The sequence below is a fragment of the Eptatretus burgeri genome, chromosome 9 (genome assembly GCF_056783735.1).
Source record: "Eptatretus burgeri isolate ZD-2024b chromosome 9, Ebu_testis_v1, whole genome shotgun sequence".
Classification (NCBI taxonomy): Eukaryota; Metazoa; Chordata; class Myxini; order Myxiniformes; family Myxinidae; genus Eptatretus; species Eptatretus burgeri.
Window position 1 is genome coordinate 1,803,871 of NC_140969.1, and position 14,054 is coordinate 1,817,924.

Here is a 14,054-nt window from a genome sequence, read left to right on the forward strand (position 1 = left end):
CACTTCCTTCATCCACCCAATCAGAAACAGCCTTGGAGGGGAATATGGGATCAACAGACTCGGAAAGTTGGTTCCACAGGCAAGAAAAAAAAAGAGAGATAAATGAGTGGAGGTGAGCAGTGAGCCTGGATTTTGGGAATTTAACAAGAAGAGGGTGTCTGGCAGACCATGTGTGACCTGCTGAAATCTGGTAGGGACAAAGTCAAGAGAGGGCAGAGGGTGCAAGACCTAAAAGGAGGCGGAAGAATACAGACAGGTCACAAACCTGTCCACAGTGCAAAAGTAACAGACGTCAACAATCAGCCCCAGAAGATCCCAATTATTTTGAGGGACTTGCTTTCCACAGCATCAAGAATGGAAAGGTGTGAGGCAGGGGTGTCAACCAAAAAGGAGAGCAGCACTCCATCAAGCTGCGAAATGAAATCATTGTAGGTTGTCAAAGACAGAGGAGAGGAGAGGGGCTGGGATGCGAGAGGTGAGGATAGGGGCCGGGATGCGAGAGAAGAGGAGAGGGGCCGGGATGCGAGAGGAAAGGAGAGGGGCCGGGATGCAAGAGGAGAGGAGAGGGGCCGGGATGCGAGAGGAGAGGAGAGGGGCCGGGATGCGAGAGTAGAGGAGAGGAGAGGGGCCGGGATGCGAGAGGAGAGGAGAGGAGAGGGGCCGGGATGCGAGAGGAGAGGAGAGGAGAGGGGCCGGGATGCGAGAGGAGAGGAGAGGGGCCGGGATGCGAGAGGAGAAGCGAGGGGCTGGGATGGGAGAGGAGAGGAGAGGGGCCAGGATGCGAGAGGAGAGGAGAGGGCCAGGATGCGAGAGGAGAGGAGAGGCCCGGGATGCGAGAGGAGAGGAGAGGCCCGGGATGCGAGAGGAGAGGGGCTGGGATGTGAGAGGAGAGGAGAGGCCCCAGAATGCGAGAGGAGAAGAGAGGGGCCGGGATGCGAGAGGAGAGGAGAGGGGCCAGGATGCGAGAGGAGAGGAGAGGGGCCGGGATGCGAGAGGAGAGGAGAGAGGCCGGGATGCGAGAGGAGGGGAGAGGGGCTGGGAAGCGAGAGGAGAGGAGAGGCCCCAGAATGCGAGAGGAGATGAGAGAAGAGAGTAGAGAGGGGAAAAAAAGACCACAGATAAAGGGAAGGGAAGGGAAGGGAAGGGAAGGGAAGGAAAGGAGTGGAGGTGGGGTTAGCAAAGAGAACAAGAATAAGAGCAATCAGAGATTGCAGACCCTCACCAGGACTTCTTTTGAGTGGTGTATTTTTATAGGTTTTCGGGTAAATCCAATATGGCTGCCAACCATGTGACCGATGTCATCATGAAAAAAATGTAATACTTGTAAAGTTTCACCTCGATTTGTTGATCCACTTCAGAGAAGAAGATTTTTTAAGGTTAAAAAAAAAACAATATTGTGGCCGAATCATGTGACCGATGATGAAATGATTTTTTTTTCTTTCTGTGGACCATTTAATCCCTCTGACCATCAAAAATTTCATACTGATTGGATGTGGTGTTGTACATATGTAATTATGACATCATAACGAGGACACGTATGACCCATTAGGTGCAGCAACATGGCATGTCCTGGATATTTCTGGTGACGTAGGTCATTGGCACCATTTTGTTTCCATCGATCATTCGTTGAATGTACACACGATGGCTCATCATTCTTTTTAAAATGCACCAATCGATCAGAGAAGAGTTTCCAAATGTCGATTCCCTGCAGACGGAAGGAAAATAAAGTTTTAATTGGTTTGAGATGGAAATTCTGACTTCGGGGTGGTTTCAGTGCGATGTAAGGTGTCGCCCCGGTGTGTACATGTATATGTGGTGCTGTTATCATATTGTCGTTGGTTTTTTGGTATATCCCGGAAAAAATACATCCATCGTCATGGAAACATGTTTTTGTGCATTGCAGGAATCTAGTATGCTCGAGCAATGACATCGTCATGTGTCCACTGTGTGAAACGTGTTCAACGTGGAAATTGAGTGAGATGTGCACCTTGGCAAAGGTATTTACTTAGACAAGTATGAAATCTTTTTCTCTTCTTTAATCAAGGCTTTCCAAAAGAAAGAAATCTTGATAAACTGCTTTCTTAAGTGGATCTCTCATTGGAACTGGAAGGAAACATCTATTTATTATGTATGCACATGAAAGGGAGAGGGAGTAAGGGGGGATAAATCGTGAATGGCATGATGGATAGAAGGAGAATGGAAGGAGAGAGAAGGAATCTAAGAGAAAGGAGAGCTGTGGTGTGGAAAGAGAGGAGGGGGAGGGTGGTGGCTGGGGGGGGGGGATGAAAGGTGAAAGAGGGTTTTGTGGAGAAAACGACAAAGGGAGAGATTGGTTTGATAATTCTGCCATTTTACACATAATAAAAATATGGACTTGCAGGATAATGTTCTTTGATCATTTTGGGTCTTCATCACCACTGAACCACTTGGTTTTAGGTGCGTGGATATTTTGTAGATTGAGTAAACATGGGTCGTTTCAAAGTTCTAGACCCGCGAGTTGTAAATACGACTTGCATTGGCATCTGTGTGTTCCACCTGTTTCCCGCAGTGTGTGTTGAAAGGCAATGGCAGTTCTTAAAGACCTTTCTCAGGGTGTATTCAGTGATTGTGCAACATTCCTGGGTGACGTGAGCTCACATGAGTTCAGTGTCTCTTGTGAGACCCAAAATGGAGAACCAAGTGGGGTGAGACCGGGAGACCTTGGGCGTTGTTTTCCCCATACAATCTGGCTGGCAGGATAGCCCAGAAGGACACACACTTGCTTTGGAGTTGTCGAGCATGGGTTTGAATTCCGACCCAGCTATAAACTGTCATCCTGATGTTTCACAGACAGGGTGATTCGTCAGTGTGTGTGCCGTCCCTCGGATGGACGTTAAACTGGGCGTTCTGGCCACCGACATTACTTGTTGGAAGATAAAGATCTCACGGTGTTCTTTACGTAGAATAGGCGAGTTATCACCGGCACCACAAACAAATTACAAATTCCTGCTCGAACCTATAGGGTGCACTGCATCAGTGGCACTGCTGGACGCCAAAAATAACGGATGCTCATCTGGAACCGCGGGCTGCATACGGACGATGACAAATTTTCGACCGAGTGAAAAGAAGTTCAAGTCATTATTCTCGATGGTTCCAGGAATTTGGAAAATACCTTTTAATTGTGGCTCAGGGAAGGTACATCGACACAAAGCAAAGGGAAGGAAAATACGCTTTCATTTTCTATTTCCTTACAACATGTCAGTCTTTTAATTTTTTTGTACACATCGTCTAGGCTTATGGAATAGCTGGTATTAGAACGAGTGCACTGAATGGATCTGAACCCAACAGGACAAAAGGAACAGCAGAGAGAGAGAGAGAGAGAGAGAGAGAGAGGGGGGGGGCACCAACAGCAGAGTGGAGGGCCAAGATAGAGGCAAACTTGGACAAACAATGGGGGATAGGAGAGGATGCATGGTGTGAACAACATGGATCCAGGAGGAAACCCTCAGGAGGGAAAAACTGGAAATTTGGAAGGAGGAGGGATTGAGGTGGGGTTAATGAGGGTAGAAAAGATCATGGTTTTGTATTGGGATGACCTAACAGAGTGGTAAACGGCTGTCTTGAAGACCGAGAGAGAAGAATGACATTGTGGAGAATGTGGAAGTTGATTCCACAGGTGTGGTTGGGGAGAGGGGGGGGGGGGAAGAGGAACAAATGAGTGAAAGTGAGCAGTGATGCTTCGGAGACAATGGGATCCATAGTGTGCTTGTAAGCACTCATCGTGAATACAGATTCAATTACAATCAACGGAGCACAAGCTGTGCTCAATCAGCTTCTTCCTTTCCTCTCTGTCCGCTCGCTGCCTTTCACATGGAGGCGAGCCTTCAAATCATCGAATTTCTCCTCTCACGAAAGGGTGATGTTATTCCACATGAAAACGATGATGATTTTGTTTTTTTTAAGTTTACAATAATGGTTAAACAACACAAACAACGTGAACGTGCTTAGCACTACTTGGGAGCTGTCAAGTATGTTTATGAGTTGTCCGTCGACAGGACTGCATTCATGGATATTTCATTCCTGTGCTTTTGTGCTTACTCATGCTGTTCAGGTTTGCATTTTATGTCGAATGTTTGGACAACTAGACAATGTGACAAGATGCCAAGAACAATGTCGAGCCAAGTAATTGCATTTGGTCTCTTTCGTTTGTCCCTGCAGGCTGGGCGTGTATTCGATCACACCGGTTCAGTCATTTTTAGCATTTTACTCTCCTTATGGGCCGTGTTGTTCTTGGAGTTTTTCAAGCGGAAGACCAAATGGATTGCACATCGTTGGAACTGCGACAACTTGGAGCAACAGGTGATCATTTACTCTTCTTTTTTTTATTTTTTGCCTTTACAATCTATTCTGTACGCTGTGTGCGTCGTCGAATTTGGAATACGTACTCTCAGTTGAATCCGTGATGTCCTCCGTTACATTGAGATGCATCTGAATCCTGCAAACACGACACCACTGCCCATCCTTCCTATACTCCACTGACAGAGAAAATTCTCTTACTATTTATAATGTATGAAAGAGAAAACGAGCACATACCAAACGTATGGAAAGCTGAATTTAAAGAACGATGATAAAGAACAACATGCCCCACACAAGGAACGTGGATGCAGGAAGAGTATATTTGGTCCAACAAACCTGCACTCCATCTAAAAACACATGAAGTCGATTTTAAAGTCGATTAACTTAAATTCTCTGGTTTGTAGGTGGGGTTTAGGGGAGGAGTGAGAACAGTGAAGTAAGCACAGACTTCACCAGAGTGTTTTATCTGTTTACAGATATATAGTCATCCAATTCCATCAAGTCGTGACTGACTTCTGGTGACATTCAGATTTCTCGAAAAATCCCTTTCCTGTGCTGCTTCCCAAAGCTCTGGCAGAGACAGCTTGGTTGCAGTCTGTCAATCTTCTTCCTTTCTTTCTTTTTCACTGTCCATGACTCGCATCCATTCATTGTGACTGGAAATACCAGAACAATCACCATCCTCCTTTTTGTCCATCCTGACACTGCTATTCTCCCCAATGCTAGCTCACCATCCATTAGTTTATCCTCCTCCTCCTCCTCCTCCTCCTCCTCATCCTCCACCTCCTCCTCCTCCTCCTCCTCCTCCACTCATTTCGTTGTTGCAAACCATTGTTTAGATACATTTTCAATGTCACATTTGGCCGGAGCTTTTTGATGACAGCATTATTTAATTATATCCTTCATCAGGTGATCCTTGGCCACCTTGCTCTCTGGGTCTTAAGGCATTTCCTAAGTAACATCACTGGGGTCGTCTAAGTAACATAACATCACAGCCGCCGTTTTTTAGGCCTGCTCAACCATGCCTTGATTTTGAACAGGCCGCAATGATTTCTTCACAATCAATGTTTTTTTTCCACTTTCCTCACTCATTGAATGCCTGTTCATCAAAGCTACAAATCGTTGTATACATCGCTTTTGTAAGTACTATAAGGTTTCAAATTAGGAGCTTGGAGCGATTTCATGCAATATACGATACTATTTTCTATGATCTACTCTCACGGATCAATTAAAATATATCATCAAAATATTATGTCGAGGATCAGATATCGTCCGGACTAAACCTGTGTCGAATTCTGTTGTGAAATCTGATAATTTAAAGAAATAACGAGACATAACTAAGCCGATTATACCGATTTACTTTAAGCAAGCAAGGCGATGTTCCCTCCTCCATACATACACATGAAAATGTGAAATTTCCAAAACATTAAACTTATCTTTTTCATCTGTTTGGATAATTATATTGAGTGAACAAAAAATTGAGGAACGTAACAAAATTAACCAGCTTCATTGAGCTGTATGGTTTAATGCATCCCCTGCAAAACCTCACGCCCTGTCTGCCACGTCTGTGTCTTCATTTTTGGATGTTTCGTGAGGTCCTCCACAGGGAATCGAAGGAAATGTGGTCAAAAAACCCCCTCAAAAAACGGATTGTTAAAAAATAAATAAAGTTATAACGTTTGTGCAGACCCCAAACTGATGTACCAGGTGACGTGCGCAGACAAGCAGGCAAAATGGCGGATTTTCTGCAATGTTTATTTCATGGGCGATTGAACTTTGCGATATCTCCATGGTTGTTCTGTATTAAGCTGCTACTCTTTTGTGGATAGTCATGCAGTGACAACCTGGCCAACCATTCCTCGTCAACCATTTAATTAGAGTGCTTGCATGAATGCTTTAGCCACTTACCTAGCGCCCGTTGTCGATAGCGGAACCGCGTTGTGTCATTCTGAGTGAATCGTTCACACTCTGCGGATGCATTGGCCGCGCCACGTCATTCAAAGCGAGTGGTTCACGCTCCGTCGCCCTGGGCGAGTGGTGGTTCACGCTCCGTCGCCCTGGGCGAGTGGTTCGCGCTCCGTCGCCCTGGGCGAGTGGTTCGCGCTCCGTCGCCCTGGGCGAGTGGTTCGCGCTCCGTCGCCCTGGGCGAGTGGTGGTTCGCGCTCCGTCGCCCTGGGCGAGTGGTTCATGTTCCACTGACCCTTCCATGCTCATGGTTGCCCCAACACAGCTCCGGTATTGCATTCTAGTGTGTAACTATTTTGAACTTTCTGAAGCAAAGAAAAGTCAAGTGATGCAATAATTGCTCTTTGTATTTGTTAGCACAGCTTTGTCATACTTTGGAAGAAAAAGGTACCAAGAAATGCATCGACGTCAAAAATTGTGAAGATATAGTTTCGTGCATTACACAAGCCTGGTGTTGGCTTAGCGGTAAAGGTGGCTGGCTTGAGATCTTTGGGTCTTGAGTTTGATCCCGTCGTGCCATTGAAATTACACCACGTGCGTTGATTCGGCCTGTCATCCTTTGAGGTTGGCAAAATGAGTACCAGCTTCCTGGTAACGGTGCACTGACTGCATCAGCAGCCCAGCCGCGCTTCCAGAAACGATGCAACCAGCAGCCAAAGGCTGCATACGAAACAGCAACAAGTGAATTGCATGATATTGGTTCACATTCTTCGATTGCAATATTTTTCACATTAATTCATTGCAATAAATTATTGCGTTTGCACAGGAGGACATTCGCCCAGAATATCGTGTCGAGGCATGCAAGAATAATGACATGGCCGAAGATCCAGTGCTTCACGTTCCCAAAAGAAAACGCATTCCATGGATTATTACAAGTTATGCGACACTCTTCATCATTGTAAGTTTGCACAACATGTTGTTTCCCATTTATTCATAAGCTGCATTTGCTTATTCAACTTTCTATCATGCCAATGATCTTGACTTGCAATCATGACTGTGTAACTTGTTCATCAATCTGTATTCACAGTCGTGGATTAATTAATTATTAGACGCCTTATGCTGAGCACCTCCTTTGATGGAACACGTGATAAACATTGTCCCAAGAGACATCAGAGATGTGGCATGTGTTCCAGCTGTTGTGAATAAAATGATTTGATCATATGACGCTGATGACTGAACAGGTTTGTCTTGAGTTTTATAAACATCCAGTAAAATATGTGTTATTTCTGCAATACTTCAATATAAATTTTGGTGACTAATAGCGCGAATTCTACTCGAATATTTGTTTGGTGCTGACACGTGATGCCACTGTGTGTGTGTGTGTGTGTCCATGGTCTTATTGCAGGCGGGGTTTCTATGCAGTTTCGCGATGTTGTTGATATTGTCTCGTTCCATATTGGAATCGCACCTGTTCAAATCTGGCAACGACTTGCTCATATCTCTGGTAAGTTTATCGTGCAACTGACCTGCAAAACGATCCTATGAGATTGACATGAACGTGTTCTTGTTTCATTCTTCATACAAGCGAAATTGAGGTGCTCGTCAATGTACTTGAAAGAATGCTTTATCGAAATGGAAACTTCTCCAAAATTTTAAAATATATATACAGGTAGTAGACAAAAATGAAATTGCCAATATAAAGTCACTTAATAGGGCGTTGGGCCACCATATTTGGCCAGTACGGCCTGTATGCGCCGTGGCATAGAGTCCACCAGCATCTGGAATTCTGCAGGAGGCATGCGGCACCATTCTTCCACGAGAAAGTCGATCATGTCACACCTGATTGATCGAGATGGAAAACGCAGTCTCAGACGTCGTTCCAGATCTGGTGACTGATGTGGTGATGACAAATGGATAACATTAGTGGCATGCTCATCAAACCATTGGGTGACCACACGTGCTCTGTGGATGGGGGCATTGTCATCCTGGAAGACACCTTTCCTGACAGGAAAGAAATGTTGCACCATGGGGTGAAGATGACCACTCGGTACCAGTAAGTAGAGGTTGGCATTTACTTTGCATTTTAAGGGAAGGAGTGCACCCAAACTATGCCAGGAAATTGCACCCTACAACATAACAGAATCACCAGAACCCTTCGCTGTTGGAACAAAGCACTCAAGGTCGTGGAGTTCCTGAGGTTGGTACCACACTTGCACTCATCCGTTTGTCAAGAACATAGTGAAGGATGATTCATCTGACCAAATCACATTTTTCCACTGCTCGGTAGTCCATTGCCTGTGCTCTTTGCACCACTGGACTTGCAAACGTGCATTGTTAGGTGTGATGAGTGATATTTGCACTGCAACCCGACTGATATCCTGCTCTGTGGAGTTCTCGGTGGACCGTTTTTGATGAAACTGGCTGCTCGTGCCCCAGGTTGAAATGTACAGTCAACTGATCTGCAGTTGCTCACCTGCTTTGCCTTGTACTTTAAGTTAATGCACAGACATCAAGATCCTGAATGTGCTTCTGCCCACTGTTGCCCTTTGCTGCTGATGTCTTTCCTTCAGAGTTCCATGTCGTCATCACCTTTGACACCGTTGCTTGTGAAATATCAGCAAGTTGAGCTGTCTTTGTCATTGAAGCTCCTGCCAAACGTGTCCCAACAATCATCCCTCTTTCAAAGTCATTGGAGTCTCCTCTTGCAGTCATGATAGCCATAATTATAGGTGACCAGGCCTGTGTCGCATTTTTATTTATGACCCTAAGCATGCTGGATGCTATTTTCTTTATTGTCATTGTCCACACCTGTGTGGAAGCCATTGCTTTCAATATACTTGGTGTTCCTCATTTCCCCATGTGTTTCCATTTTGTTTTTTGTCCACGACATATATTATGTTTTGCTTTGGCAAATAGTGATTTATAAGGTCATTCCAAGAGCAGGGAAAACGTGATGTTCAGTGTACTCTGCACTCTTACCCAATGAGGAAACCCTTATGAGGATGGCAACTCCAGAACCGCTTTGCTTGTTTAGGGTGACATGTTGGATTAAAGTTACTACAGGATTAAAGGTAACATTTTACATCCACACTGACATTCACAGATAGACTTGCAAAATGTTTGTGAAGTACAACTTGCTGTCTTGTGATTAAACCCTTAAGTGAAGCGACTGGTCGGCACCCAGTAAACCCTCAAATATTGTGGGTTCGAATATCGTGAGTTGAGACCAATCATGGGCAACCTATTGTTCCTATTTCATAATTGCAAGATTTCGTTTTGACCAATCGTAGTTTTTGAGTTTAGATGAGTCATCGTTCACGTCCCATGATGTACGATTATCTCCCCTTACGAGCCTTGTGGTGTTTCTCGTGCACCACTTTTAATGAACCCAAACATAAAGCGATGGACTCTGACGACATTGAAAATAGAGTTTCCCTTGATAAGTGTGCCAAGTGCACATTCATTTAAGGTAGACCAACAAAAATGGACAACATAAAAGATGACCTACATCCAACAATCCAGTAGTTCGACAATGAAACATCTCACAAATACCTTGGAGAAGAAGAGGGCCACCAAATATGTCATTAAAATAATGCGCAAAACAATAACCAAAGAATACCTTGATATAACGAGGCTGATCCTGAAAATATACCTTTCTCCAAGGAACAACATCAAAGCCACAAATCAACCAGCAGTACCAGTGTTCAAATACTGCTGCGGAACAGTAAACGGGTCACAAATGGATATCAGAAAACTCGATGTCAAAACAAGGAAACTCGTCGCTATCCACAAAATGTTCCATAAAAATCAATGCATCCCGAGAATGTACCTGCCGAGGAAAGGAGAAGGTGGTGGCCTGATGGAACTCAATCAAGTGCACAGAGCGATGGCTGTAGGATTAGCAGTGTACGTGAAAAGTTCAACAGACTACCGAATACAATTTGTTTACAAGCATGAACACAAACCAGAGATGGTATCTCTCACCCACCTTGCAAAAAAAACTTCCAAAAACAGGTGTGAATTGAAGATGTCATGCACCAAACTGAAATGGCAACAAATACACCACCAACAATTGCCAAAAAGACAAAATAAAAATTCAAATGAAATACCAACAGATATACAGGTTGTTCCAAAAAGGCCTGGACAATTCTGGTTGTTAATATATTTAGAACCACAAATGGTTAAACGATATATACTCTTTGGTTTATATGACACAGAAACTCGTACAGTTTTATGCACACCATCAATGCACTCAAGTTGAGCTCCGTTTGTTGCGCGCAGGACATCAAGGTGGTACATGAGTTCTTGCCATGGGTGACTCGGTATGTTTACGTCCACCAGTGCGCATGCATCTGTGATCTGAGAATGAAGATCCTGCAGATTTGCCACCTTTATGTAGACAAAATTTCTGACAAACCCCCACTAAATAAAATCAAGGGGGTCATGTCTGGTGATCAGGGGGACCAGGCAGTTGGTGCATCTCAGCTAATCCAGCGATCTGGAAATTTTTCATTCAGGATGGCTTGAACGATTACGGCCCAACGAGGGAGAGTGCCGTCCTGTTTAAAAATGATATTGGGTTGTGGGTCTTCAATCTGTGGGAAGGAGAATCCTTCCAACATGTTCATGTAAATTGTTGAGCTCGCTGTGTCCTGTGTAAAGAAAAATGGACCCACCAAGTGGTCAAGGAGGAGGCCACATCACACTTTGACCTTTGGACTGTTGTATCTGTGTTCAATGACCATGTGGGGGGTTTTCAGAGCCCCAGATCCTCACATTGTGCTGGTTGACCTTCCCCGATACATCTGTGAACATGACCTATTTCAGGTAATCCTCCATGCGACTGCATTTCCAAGGCAAACGCCTTGCATTTGGGTCCGTCATTTCATTTGAGTTCCTGCAGAATCTGAAGTTCCTGCAGTCATCTCAATTGGGACAGAGAACGAATCATTGTATATGCCCAATGGCTACGTGGACACCACGAGGACACTACTGAGGACACTACGCGAATGGCTTTAAAAAAAAAATGACAGGACTGACAATCGGACAATTGTAGGTTCTGAAAGGTAGAAAGACAAAGTACAAGTCATCTCCTATCGGGATGTAAAAAACTCACGTCAGAACATGTATACATACAAAGGCACAAGACGGTATGTGGAGTAATCCACTGGCACATCTGCAATAATTTCAATATCTCAGTTCCACAAAACACATGGAAACATGAACCAAAAGAAGTCAATAAAACAAGGAAATAATGCTCACGTACAACCTGATATAATAATCCCATCCAGCGTGAACATAGAAAACATGGCATTGCGACCTGACATCGTGCTCAGATACAAAAAGGAAAATGTGGCATTGTTCATTGAGGTTTCAGTTCCCAGTGATTTTGGTCGAAATAACACAGAAATCAAGAAAATGACCAAATATCAACACCTCAGGAATGAAGTGAAAAGATCCTGGAAGCTGAAGAGTGCCAAAATTGTACCAGTGATAAATGGAGCAATCGGGATGATGAAGAACAACCTCACAAAGATCCCACAAACCATTCCTGGGAACATTACCACAAACGAGCTGCAGTTGGAGGCTGTCTGGGGCTCTTTGATGATCCTGAAAAGAGCGCTCGGAACAAAACTCTGAGAACAACACAACTTCACAACTTAGGCCATGAATCATGATCCTTCACCAAAACTAAGGTGGATACTTCGAATCCTGGGAGGGCTCCTTTCCACCTTCTGAAACCTGAGTTATGGAGATAATCAACACACACACACACACACACACACACGCACGCACGCACGCACGCACGCACGCACGCACGCACACACACACACACACACACACACACACACACACACGCACACGCACACGCACACGCACACGCGCGCGCAAAACCCCATCTCCCGCTGTGTTAACCTCGTCAATTAAATTATATATTTTTTTGTGTACCTGGTCGAGGCTTGTATGAGAGCCAACACACAACGCACAACAAGGGGGGCATGAGACAAGAGGGGATGAAAGAACTCCATGTCGGGCCACACGTTCACTGCGACAGGAGAGGAAGTCTGTAAGCCATGAGTGGAGATGGATACCAGAGGAAGAGAGTTTGGTGAGCAGGGCAGGGTGCCAGACCGTGTCAACAGCACGCGAAGCAAAATTTCAAAATTCAAAGCGAAGCGAAATTCAAAAAGCAAAAGCACACGAAAAATAGTATTGCATTGAATCTTTCCAAATGAAAGGACAGCTCCCACTGAGACCTTGTTTCTTCCTTTGCCCCACTCCCATGAGCCTTGATATCTGTAATTGTGAAATCCTATTCATTTGATTTTGTCACCTCCCCACTGCAGATTGTAGAAAACAGTCACTGAGGTTGCTTGTAATTGGGAAGGCAATGATCATGGTGTATTGTTTTGTCAGAATAATTATTTCAACAAAATGGATAAATGGAAAGGTCTTCATGACGAGGACATATTGAACTCTGGTTAAGGCAAAATATGTCCCCTTGCAAAATAATACTTTCACACTTTATTTGTGACATTATGAGATGAAGTTTTTGGCATACTTAATGTTCTGTGTGAATGATAAATGTGATGTTCTGTGTCGTCGTTCTCTCCTCCTCCCCTCAACCCCACACCCTCTCCCTCCAACCCTGCTGTTACAGAATGGGAACATTGCCAAAATGACGTCTTCCCTGGTTATGTTGATCATTGCAAATATCCTGGGACTGTTCTACACCTTCTTGGCTGAGAAATTCAACAAATGGGGTTTGTAGCACACATTGGAGCCCTCGAGTCATCGCACCAGTTATATTCACAGTTCTTAGGTTACTTATTTTACCACTAAATATAAGGTTTGCAGGAGCGTTCAGTCAGAAATACGATTATGTACAGTATTAAGAGAAACAGGCATTTAGGACAATATTGTGACGTATGTACAAAACCATTTTGAGTGCCTGAGCAGTGAAATGACAAGTAAAACAAGATGTAAAATGTCAAAGCCCTTGTTGTTTTAGTAATTTTGTTGTTTGGAGTTGAAGGGCGAGCCCATATTTATGGACAACTAAAATGTCCACCATCGACCAGTGGGCCATCTTTAATCAGATCTCAAAATGAAGTTAGGTGCATGTGTATGCCATTATGTACCGTGCTTTTGCCAATTTTTAACAAAATCGGACCATGCAGGTCGGAGAAATGGTTGGGGCCACGTTTACGTAACAACATGGCCGCCAGTCGGTCATCTTGGATCTAATCACGAAAATAAATGGCATGCTTAGGTTAAGCCATCATTCGTTATCTGTGCGCCAAGTTTGAACAAGATCGGTAAACGCATGTCTGAGAAATAGTTGAGGACGAGTTCGACACCGGGTTTTTTTTTTACAACTAAAATGGCCGCCAGTCGGCCATCTTGGATCTGATGTCAAAATATCATTGTGTGCTTATGTGTGCCGTCATGTGTTGTCTTTGTGCCAAGTTCGAATAAAATTGGTCCAGACATGTCCGGGATATGGTTGCCCGCGCACGCACGCACCCACGCACGGACATGAAAATCGAGACCAAATCCATAAGCCCCCCCCCCCGTTTCAGATTAAGTCCAACGGGGGTTAATAAAGGAAAATGCAAAAGCATCAAAATTTGATAATAGTTAAAATGTGAGGATAGATAAGGAACAGTTGATAACGTGAAAGAACAGATGAAAATTAAGAATTCTCGGAAAGAGCAAGTGAGTGGGTGTAATGGAGAAATATTGCAACTCTGGGAATGTGTATCTCCCTCAATGGTAGATGAGGCAATGGAGGCGGTGAGGGGAGAAATGCG

At 44.4% G+C, this 14,054-nt stretch overlaps 1 protein-coding gene across 11 annotated transcripts in view; it reads left to right on the plus strand.

The window, feature by feature from the left end:
• LOC147019422 (anoctamin-7-like) overlaps positions 1-14,054 on the plus strand; it is a 79,437-nt gene that overhangs the window by 13,869 nt on the left and 51,514 nt on the right. For 10 of the 11 annotated variants that reach the window (XM_085893881.1, XM_085893874.1, XM_085893876.1 and 7 more), the window contains 5 exons: positions 1,904-1,997; positions 4,198-4,338; positions 7,067-7,198; positions 7,646-7,744; positions 12,902-13,004. In XM_085893881.1, the coding sequence (XP_085750007.1) occupies positions 1,904-1,997; positions 4,198-4,338; positions 7,067-7,198; positions 7,646-7,744; positions 12,902-13,004 (569 nt within the window). Of the gene's footprint in view, positions 1-1,903; positions 1,998-3,876; positions 3,896-4,197; positions 4,339-7,066; positions 7,199-7,645; positions 7,745-12,901; positions 13,005-14,054 lie in introns of those variants that run through there. The other variant, XM_085893882.1, reaches the window with a different exon arrangement.